Source organism: Simochromis diagramma, unplaced genomic scaffold (assembly GCF_900408965.1).
Source record: "Simochromis diagramma unplaced genomic scaffold, fSimDia1.1 OVJJ01000413.1, whole genome shotgun sequence".
NCBI lineage: Eukaryota > Metazoa > Chordata > Actinopteri > Cichliformes > Cichlidae > Simochromis > Simochromis diagramma.
Window position 1 is genome coordinate 1884539 of NW_024386948.1, and position 10828 is coordinate 1895366.

General features: G+C 43.5%; 1 protein-coding gene across 4 annotated transcripts in view; it reads left to right on the forward strand.

Moving 5' to 3' along the window:
• LOC120737547 (sodium- and chloride-dependent GABA transporter 2-like) overlaps positions 1 to 8882 on the forward strand; it is a 32304-nt gene extending 23422 nt beyond the window's left edge. For all 4 annotated transcript variants that reach the window (XM_040038332.1, XM_040038331.1, XM_040038333.1 and 1 more), the window contains exons 8-15: positions 67 to 170; positions 1085 to 1209; positions 2042 to 2154; positions 2253 to 2390; positions 2471 to 2573; positions 4983 to 5083; positions 7102 to 7272; positions 7373 to 8882. In XM_040038332.1, the coding sequence (XP_039894266.1) occupies positions 67 to 170; positions 1085 to 1209; positions 2042 to 2154; positions 2253 to 2390; positions 2471 to 2573; positions 4983 to 5083; positions 7102 to 7272; positions 7373 to 7510 (993 nt within the window). In that variant the 3' untranslated portion in view covers positions 7511 to 8882. The remainder of the gene's footprint in view (positions 1 to 66; positions 171 to 1084; positions 1210 to 2041; positions 2155 to 2252; positions 2391 to 2470; positions 2574 to 4982; positions 5084 to 7101; positions 7273 to 7372) is intronic.
• Positions 8883 to 10828: the final 1946 nt, after the last annotated feature.

Below are 10828 nucleotides of genomic sequence, written 5' to 3' on the forward strand. Positions count from 1 at the left end.
GAGCTTGTGGGCTAACATGTCCTTTCACTTTCTCCTCTCGCTCTCTGTTTCTCTTTGTTTCTGTAGGTATGGATGGATGCTGGTACCCAAATATTTTTCTCTTATGGAATCTGCTTGGGAAGTCTCACAGCTCTGGGCAGTTACAACAAATACAACAATGACTGCTATAAGTGAGACACTATGTCAGACACACACAGACATATATGCATACAACCACGTAAAAACAGAGTCGGCCACACAGCTTCTCCTTCTTCCACTTGACTTGAGACAAACTGTAGTTGCTGAAATGTAAGACGTAAGCTCCCACTGGTCATCTGGCTTCCAGCAGGAATGGCTGGAATGGACAGAGAAAACACACTGATACAGCCACACCTTAAAGAAAAGCCCTCGCTGCCATGTTTCCCACACTGTAGGACTCCCACACACACACACACTCAGGAAGAGCCGAGCTCTTGACTCTTGGCTTGTATTTACAGTAACAGGACAGATCAAGTCCTCAGTGGGGTTGTGTTCTGTCTTTCAGTTTTCACAGGGTGTTTTTTGTGTTCAGCGCAGTGCTGTGCTAAACTCTTGAGACACCCTCTGTATATACTGCTTACCAGGAGCCAGACTGTTGTGCAGTTTTTTGAGTAATAGTTCTCCAGACTTCTGAAGGTCTTTCACGGTTCTTTCTTTGGACATTGGCTGCTTTTTCACCTACTTTCAGTCCAGTCCTAGTACCTGACCATTTTCACTATTAGACCTATTAGCCAAAAACTTCCATTTTCACATTCAGGGAAGAGCTTCAAGAAGCCTGGAGAGCTGCTCCTGAAGACTTCTTAAAGAAATAACAAGAAAGCTAAATAAGAGAGTTCAGGCTGTTTGAAAGAATTAAGGTGGTCGTATCAAATATCGACTTTCAAGCTTGTCAGAATTGTACAAACTCCCTTTTTGTCTCATATCCTGGATTTTCATGTATGTTTGCATGATTTTACCACTCAAATATAAGGAAATGAGGGGTGGCTCAAGACTTTTGGACAGCACTGTATTGAAATCTAATTAGTTAACTCAGATTAATTTTGTGTGTATTTATGTATTTTTCCAGGGACTCTTTTATGCTGTGCCTCCTGAACAGCGCCACCAGTTTCCTGGCAGGATTCGCCATCTTCTCGGTGCTGGGATTCATGGCTGAGGAACAAGGCGTGGACATAGGCACCGTAGCCCAATCAGGTGAGAGACTGTTTTCCTTCAGGACACAGAACTGTCAGCATAAGTCAGCAGACTTTGACTTTGTGGTTTTTTGTGACACAGGCTAATTTAACTCTTAATTTAACTGTTAAAGCATGAGGAGGAAGTGTGAAACAATCAGAAGTGATAGTGATCCCAAACCAGATTTTATCAAGATGCCCTTGTGGTGAAAATAATAATAAAGCATAAAATTAGTCACACATACCAATCCGGTCTTTACGTCTTTAGCCTGCTCCGGGTCCAAACTCTGCTTCAGGTCCCAGAGTCATAAGAACACTGCGGCGTCACTGAGAGTTACAAACTGTCTAAATTCTTTCATCTTCAATAAAATGATTAGTGTGGCTCCTCTATCAGGTGTAACAATGAAGTTTAACATCCAGGCATCCGTGAAAACAGAATTTATGAAGTTTAACGGAGTTAGCAGGGAGTTAGCTCGCTAGTTTCCATCTAAAGATGATATTGCATGTTCTGACTGAGGGATTTCTGAAAAATTAAAACGTACAGCTCTGTTATCACTTCCAACATAAATGGAGACAGAAAACTAAACAGCAGTGATGTTTGTAGGGTTACTGAAGTTGGCCTAGCTGGTATTTAATGATGTGTTTCGTGGTGGCTACACAGACAACCCACCCATTAATAATCACTTGGCAACAGTGGGAAGGGAAAACTCTCTTTGAAGGAAGAAACCTCCGGCAAAACCGAGCTCAGCTCTGAGTGATAATGTGATAAAAATAGTAAATATTTTCCATTATTTTATGTCAGAAGAAACTTATATTAATTGTTTGTAATATCTTTGGTCTCATGGTCTTCTCAGGACCCGGGCTTGCCTTCATCGCCTACCCGAGAGCTGTAGCCATGATGCCCGTACCCCAACTCTGGGCTGTCTGCTTCTTCCTCATGATCATCATGCTGGGGTTGGACACACAGGTAGATGCAGACTAACACCCTCGACAAACTTTGAATTTCTCCGCACTGGCGTTGCGTTCGGTGTCATGGAAACACGCCGACATATGTGTCTCGTGCAGTTTGTGAGCCTGGAGGCCCTGATGACATCAGTGACTGACCTGTACCCTCACCTGATCAGACGAGGTCACCGCAGAGAGCTGCTGTTGCTGTTTGTCTGCATCGTCTGCTTCCTGGTTGGACTGGTCATGGTCACACCGGTAAGTCACACCGGTGGATGGATGTGTTGTGTTGGAGAAGTAGGCTGTTTTTAATGAGTCGTCTCTTCTGTGTGGTGCAGGGCGGTCTGTATGTGTTCCAGATCTATGACCATTTCTCCTGCAGTGGAGCCAGTCTGCTGCTTCTCTCCATCTTCCAGTCTCTGGCCATCGGCTGGGTTTACGGTACAAATCCCAACTCTAGCCTGCTTCTTGCCCTTTCATCACCTGTTTTCTGTCCTCATGATTCTTCCCTCCACTCTGTATTTCCCATTCCTTTTTCTCTTCTTCTCCCTTTCCGTTTCCTTCCTTTTCTGATCATCTCCCTTTTTCCTCATCTCTTCTGTTTTGTGTGCCCTTTTACTTCTTTTTTCCTTCTCCTTCCCTTTCCTCTCCTCCTTTTCCGTCTTTATCTAATCTCCTTGTCAATCTAATCATTCATTTCCTTTCAATTTTAATCTTTTCCTTGTCTTCCCCTTTTTTCTCCTCGCCACACTGCTCTTTCTGATCCTTCACAAACTGACTCTTCCGGTGTAACATTTCATTTCCCTAACCTCTCTTCCCCTTTTTCTTTTAAATACTTTTTTCAATGTTCTTATATTTCTTGCCATCCTATTTTCCTGGTTCTTTCCTTTATCTTGTTTCCACTCTTGTTTTGAATTCTCTTTTATTTCCATTTTTTAGCTTATTTTCCATTTTCTTTGATTTTCTTTCTCTCCACTCCTTTTTCCTGCTTTGGTCTCCTCTCTTCTTGTTTGATTTTTATTTGATCTTTTCTTTTCTTTTCTTTTTTTTAATGTAGCACTAAATTTATGGAAAAATAGTGTCCGAGTCATTTCTACTAGTCTGACTTTAATTAAATTCAGTTGGAGCTCAGGCAGTAGGATAATGAGATTATACATAATCTTAAGCTGGTTGCTGTTATATAGAAAATAAAAAGAACTTTTATCACTAATGAATATAAGTCCTCAAATCTGATAAACACACACACACAGTCTCGCTGTCCACTTCCTCCCCTCCTCCAGCATTCCACTTAGAGGCAGTAGACAGTATATTAACATGGCTGCAGCTACCCACTGTTGTAGGGAGACTGGCTCCTAGCCAGGCCCCTGTCTGTCTCCTCCGGGCCCTAAATCAGCCTCCGGGCCCTGTCGCCTCTCAGTCTCAGTCTGCTGGCCCCAGGGAGCCCCCACTCCAGCCAGACATGGAGGTCTGAAGCATTCACAAAAACACTGTTTGTTTAAAAGTGCAATGGAGGGAGTGTTTTATATGCATACATCAGGACAATGCAGTAAACGCTCAGTGAGGTTAGACAGTCGACTTTAAGTGTTAGAAAAAATATATGTTGCCATTTCATGAGATAAAAAATAGGCTGAATACTCCAGCAGAGAATGTGTTTGTAGGTGTGCGTGCTTATGAGGGCCAAAAAGCCTGTTTTTATGGCTCTCCTTGAGTTGAGGAGAAGGGTTTTAAGTGGACTGTGCGACACAGCGTTCACAACTCAGCTGCACCTTTTCCCCCTTTTTACGGCTGTGGGAATTTACAGTTTTTTAAGGACTCTGATGACCACTAACACTCCTGTACCGCTGGTTATGTGGCCCTGGAGGGAACGGTTCGTGGGGGACACAATTCTTAGACTAGCAGTGAGAATGTCTGATGGTCTTGAACTCGTTTGAGAACGGAGCAGGGAAATAACTGGAAATTTACCACCAGCAAGTGGGTGTCATGTGTCCTCTTTTTACCTTCTGAGGTGGAGTAACTGAAAGAAAAGCTGCAGACAACTTCCTCATCCGACTCTCCCGAGATTCTCCAGCTTTCATGTGTCAAAATTGCTTTAAGGTTATTGAGTAAGTCATTACAGTGTGGTGGTTTGTCCTGTTTCTACCCCTCCTTGAGCCTGGTTCTACTGGAGATTTCTTCCTGTTAAAAGGGAGTTTTTCCTTCCCGCTGTCGCCAAGTGCTTCCTTATAGGGTGTCGTCTGATTGTTGGAGTTGCTTTTTAATATTGTAGATGTTTCTTTTCTTACAATATAAAGCGCCTTGAGGTTGTTGTGTTATATATTAATAAAACTGAATTAAGTTGCAGAGTATGTGACAGTTTAAGCTCCTCCTACTACCACTCCAGACAGAAAAGAAAAGAGCTGTAGGTACTGATAGCATTTTGCTCACTTTCTTAAGCCTGCAGAGAAAAACACTAGTGTGGATTTCAGGAGGGTTGGTAGTCAGACAGTTTGGTGTGTGTCCTCAGCTTCGCCAGTATATCACAAGATTACAACAAAATTCCACACAACTGCCCAAAAGGATAAAATAACATAATGGCATTTCATATCTGAAAGGTCAAAGGTTATTCACCGTGATGTCAGTGTATGAGCGTGGACAGGCTGTAAACAGCAGCTTGGCTGTTTGTCCTGTGCAGCAGCGATTTCAGTTATAATTTGTTTTTCTCTCCTTTTTTTTTTTTTGCTTGTATTTTCCGCTCTGGCGGTGAATACCAGGAAGAAAAAATGTTCTCTAAGCACAGTTGGCCACCGTTGCCAAACCATGATGTGAACTGAACCACAACCAAACCTCACTGTGTTCTTGTTTTGGCCACAGGAGCAGAGCGCTTCAGCGCCAACATCAGGGATATGACCGGCTACAGCCCTCTTCCTTTTTTCAACCTGTGCTGGAAATGCTTGACCCCGATCGTGTGCACTGTGAGTAACCTCCACCCGCTGACCTGCATTCCACTTTGTTATGAGCTGTTTGCTGTGAAGTAGGATGTCCATTAGCACAGGTGTGGGATTTCATACAGATTCCACCTTCCACCTCTCAGGAAAATATCAGGGTTCATCTGTGTGCCACTTGTGTGTCTCTCTATCAGTGAGGTTGGCTTTTTATTCCACCACCTCCAGAGCAGAAAATGAATCATGAGCTCCGTTGGCAGGACTCAAGAAGCACTGGATGCGAGCAGTTTCCAAAAGAGTTGAAACACTGTTTGACATGTAAATGGAAACTGAATGCAAATAATTTCAGGCTACATTCAACTGAAACAGAAGAAAGACAGCATGTCAAAAGTTATTTGGAAAAATGTATTCTGCTTTTCAATTTGATGCCAGCAACACATTCAAGAAAGCTGCAGTTTGGGGACACACTTCCCGCTCCAGATACTCGTTTTTAGAAAATACTCTGAAGTCTTTGGGAATTGACAAGACCAAATTGCTGCTACGAACTATTCACAGCCTCCTTACCCATGTTTTTGTTTGCTAATGCTCCAGATGTTTTCGATAGGTGACTGGTCTTGACTTTGGATTGGTCACTTACAGCTGTGCCAAGGTGTTGTTATACGAGCAGAACGTGGTTTGACAGTTTTGCTTGGGATTATTGTCCTGTTATCTGACCCAGTTCTGCCAAGATTTACCTGTTAAACAGAGGGCCTGAAATTTGAGTTTAGAATATTTTGTTATATAAGTTCATGATCAACTCGATCACTGCAAGGAGTCCAGTCTTGTCAAGCCCAAATCATCACCCCTCCACCACCGTGCTTGACAGTTGTTATGTGCTGATATGCTGTATTTCTCTTGCTGTGCATCATAGTCAAATGTCTCCACTTTGGTCTCTGTCCAAAGGACATTGTTCCAGAAGTCTTGTGGTTTGCACTCGGCTGCTACCTTCCCTGTTAATTCCTATGGATGCAGTAAGGGTGTGCTTAGTTTTCCGCGTGACCACATAGAGTCCTGTGAAAACTCTTTTCACATGATTGTTTATGCACTAGCAGCATTAACAGTCCCATCAGTGATACGATGGTTTAAATCACCCATTCTCTGCTCAGTAATGCGCTCGATAACATCTTACATGCTGAGGTTTGAATCGTGCTCTGAAAACATTGAATGTTTGTCCTCTTTAGGATGCAGAGTCAGTGCTTTCCAAAAAGAAGTTCCAGTCTTATTTAGTCAGACCATCCTTAAATCAGCTGTGGCCCAAAGACGGCAGCATCGCCTCTCTTGTTTATAGAATTGTTTTGTTGTTGTTTGGTTGTGAGGGTTTCTAGATACTTTCTGAGGTTTAACTTGCAATTTTCAAGTATTTTTAAGCCCATGAAATGATTTCCACTACAGAATTGTGTCTTTTTTTTAAATGCAGCACTGCCTTAAACCATAAAAATCATTGGTTTTCAGCCTTGAGTCATTTAATGATAATCTGTTTGTTCTTTGAAATCTTATTTTGAGAAACTTCTTTGTTTCTTCACTTGTTAGGTTAAATATGGGGCTTCGGCGTTTTGGAGATCACTGCGTTCTGGTTTGATCCGTATTTTACGACCTTTCCCAGGGTTGTTGGGGTTTCTTTGTTTTTGTCCACGTAGTTGTAATTTAGTATAAAAATATAATCAGCAACTATTTAAATTCAAACACGTTTTGCACAGATGAAAATCTGGGAGAGGTACTGCATGTTTTTATTGTGCAGCAGAGGTGTTTTACTGCCTTTGGACAGAGCCAGACTCTTTCCCGGTCTCATATTTATTGAGAGCATTAGGAGACATCTCATCGACCACATAACAGCGAATGAGTAAATAGCCACCTGTTCGTCTACATCCAGCTGCTATTAAAGGGCTCTCAGGGAGGGTATTTATCGCTGCTGCTGTTTAACTGGGAAACACTGATTTACCATTTTTGGCCTAAAATGTCTAAGCCTAGACCTTTAGTATTTACCCCGTCCTCCTTTCTCCCCTCTTCAGGCCACATTTATATTTTCCCTGGTGCGCTGGTCACCACTGAGCCTGGGGAAAGGACTGGTGGCTCCAGTATGGGCCACAACGCTGGGCTGGATCCTTACCCTCTCATCCGTTTCTCTGCTTCCCATCTGGGCCATCTACGCCCTGGTCACTACCCCGGGAACCCTGACACAGGTGATACAATGTGTTTTTCCTGCTGTTGGATGTGAAACTGTTTTGTGCCTTTAATGACACTGATCCACAGTCAGCTAACTGCAACCTTTCTATCCCGCAGCGCTTCCAAATCCTGTGCAGCCCCGTTGAAACCCCGTCACTGACCTTCCACCACCTCTCCAACCAGTCAGCGATCCCCTCCAGCCCCAGTCTGCCTCTCACTGAGAAGTCAAAGGCACCGTTAAAAGAAATCATCTAGGACAAGATGACCCGACAGACACTTGACAACAATGTAACAGTGGCTGCTGCTCGGTCAGTCGGGTGTGTCAGGCCGGTGGGTCAACTTTAGAGCTAATGCTGCTGGATACCAACAGAGGGGCTGGATCCTCATCAGTCTGTACTTGTTGACTAAATGTTGTAATCAGCTCAAAAGGTGATCCTTCAATTATGGGCTCTCTGAAGGGATTCAGAGGACATCCACATCATCTACAACAGCCTTCATCTACAGGAGCATTCAGATGATAAAGCTGATATATTTTCCACATATTTAACTTTAGATGGTTATTTTGAATTAGTTCAGTGAAAACGTCAGTTAAAGTAAACGAAACTAAACAAGACCTACCTGAACGCACCATCTAGCTGCTATTGGAATAGTTTCTTCAGGTTGGAGCTTTCTACAGAGGGTCCAGCCCTGAACTGGGACACAGTTTGTTTAATCTTTTGCACCAGACCCACACCCTGCCTGCCAGAGCTGGTTATTGTAAAACAGCACACCCTTCTGGCTTTGAATCATGTTATCTCTTTACCTGCTTTTTTTCCTGTTGTCTCAGTTTATTCATGTAATTAAGGACCATATAATTATAGCTTCTGCTGGCTGTCTGCGCGCAGGACTAATGTTCCCTTTATTTGCCAGCAGTCATACATACATAGAGCTATACTCTCTATGAGAGCCTGAGAGATTACTGTTTGCGTTAGCATGACTGCTTTGCTTTGGAGTCCACTAAAAGAGTGCATCAATTCATTGGGGTGAAGGTATAAACTGAAATGACTCCATGAGTCAGGTGTGTTATGCAGTAATTTATAGGGATGGGTTGTTTTTTTTTCTCATGCTTCACCCTCTGTGATGGCAATATCATGACATTTGAATGGATCATAACACGTCTTACCCTCAGACCAAGTAGAGAAGACATTCAGTCAAGTCCTTTTTATTGCTGCCAACGCACAAGTGCTTGAGATCAAGTGCAGCAATCGGTTTTTATCCATCACACGTCTTTGTTGTTAAAAAAGTTAATTACTGTTGTTTTTGTTTTGGGGTTTTTTGTTACTTCCTGTTGCAATTGTGCAGTTTTTATAAAGATTTGAGGCATTATTTAGACAGCTGTGCACTGCAGGGAAACATGCATACAGCCAGCGTGCAGTACTGCAGTACTGCTGCTGCGACTGTTTTGTCAGAAAAATATATCTGACTTTATTTTTTAATTTTGTACATCACTTTTGAGTTGAAATGTTTTTAGTTCTCCGACCTCTTCATTGTGATTTTCTCTGCGGCTCTAACATGTGAACGCAGTAGGGATGTGTAGACTTCTTTGAAGACAGCGTGTAAATGGTAGTAGAGATATGTTTACAACATAGAAAACTGACACCGGGAGTGCGATGAAGGAATGTGTCCTAGTTGAACAACTTCAGTTCCTTATGTTTGGACTTGAAATGTAAATCAAGAATATGTTTTAATTATTTACACTCTACTTTCCTTCCTGTTTTTTTTCTATCACCGTTCAGCCTAGTGGAGGCGACGTCTCCAGTAACTTAATGTGCTTTAGGACACAACCTGTCCTTCACTGGAAACGCTTCTTCTTGAGCATTTGTGATGTGTTCAAATGCAGTATGTTCGAAGATATAAAGAGACTCTTATGGAAACTTGAAACTGCTGTCATTCAAACCTGGATGTCTTTCTGATTGACTTCAGATTGATCCAAGTGTGTCATCATCTCTGTTTACAAGTGTATGCATGTGCCTCTTTATTTTGAAATCCTCCATCTGTACTGTTATTTTCTTTTCTAAATGACTATATATTAATATACATATATATATATAAACATTGTGGACATGAGCGTTTGTGTCGACTGTTTATTTCAGTTCGTGTGACAAGCCGTGTGTGTGCGTGCAGGTGTGTCGCCGGGAGGCCCCGGGAGGCGTCGCGGTCTCCCTCAGTGGGGCGATAACAGATGCTGAGGCCACACCTGGCTTCTACAAGGAGGGTGGACGAGCGGAGGCGAAGAAGTGAGGAGAGAGGTGGAGGAAAAAGGAACAAATGCCGTGATTAGTGTTCTCCTCATCCTGATGCGAATTGCTGGTTTAACATCCGTGAAAGGATAGAAGTCAAGGAGAGATGGAGTGTGTGTGTGAGGAGGAGGAGGAGAGGGTGTCATGGAGACTAAAGAGGGAGGGAGAGCAGCAGCGGGTGGGGAGGAATTCAGACAGCAGCACTTAGACAGAGTCCGGCGGTTATGTAAAAGGCTCGGTTTGTCAATTAACTGTATTGGAGTCCCTCCCCTCACAGCCACCAGAGGAAGCGGGTTGGTCCTCCACACACACGTGGCTCAGCACGAAGGGTTCACAAACACACACATCTCGTTTTGGTGACGTGCAAAACTGAATGCAGCCTCCTTTTTGCACATGTGATCCGGGTTACTATGTAACTGTGTGTGTGTGTGTGTGTGTGTGTGTGTGTGTGTGTGTGTGTGTGTGTGTGTGTGTGTGTGTGTGTGTGTGTGCAGGGAAAACGGGGGAGGGTTTATGTCCATATGGTTGCTTTGGCATACGTCTCTGTTTCACATGATGTGGATTAAAAATGATCCAGTGTGCTGAGTGTGTGAGATTCAAAAGAGGAGAGAGGAAGAGGGAGGGAGAGAAGAAGAGAGGAGGACGCTGCAAGGATGCGAGCCAAAGCATGTGTCTGTGCGTTGTTTCAGTGAATGCTTTGAAAGATGCTGGAGAAAAAGTTCGTTTCTGCTCAGGCTCACTGCCACCAGCTCGCAGCTGCAGCACTTTTTCATCACACGTATTTAAAAAATTTAAACATTTTGGCCACATTACTTCCCGGGACTAGATATCTGAAACCCTGCCCATGCACTTACAGGAAAAGTCACATCTCCGACACGTTGACTTGCAGATATACTGGAAATAGACAGCTCTCAGCCACACGAGCACTGATGGTCCGGCTTGTATCAAAGATCCTATAGTCATGCACACACTTTTTGCCGCAATACTCTTGACAGCTTGGTGTAAAGTAGAAGCACTTGGAGGGGGAATCGAGATGAAACTTGAGGACAGGGAGGAGAGAAAGGGGGGGGGGGGGGTGGTTGCATAACAGCTGGGTGATTTGCACGTGAAGTTGAGCTTGATATTGGATCCGCTGAGCAGTGGTGGTGCTGTCTTCAGGTCTGTGGGACTCTATAGCACAGGCTTTAACACTCAGCAGCAGAGCCGTAACAAAGATATGAGGAGGTCACGAGCTCAAGTCCCCCACCCAGCCACCCCCACTAAACACACGACTTTGCACACTTTGTAACAATTT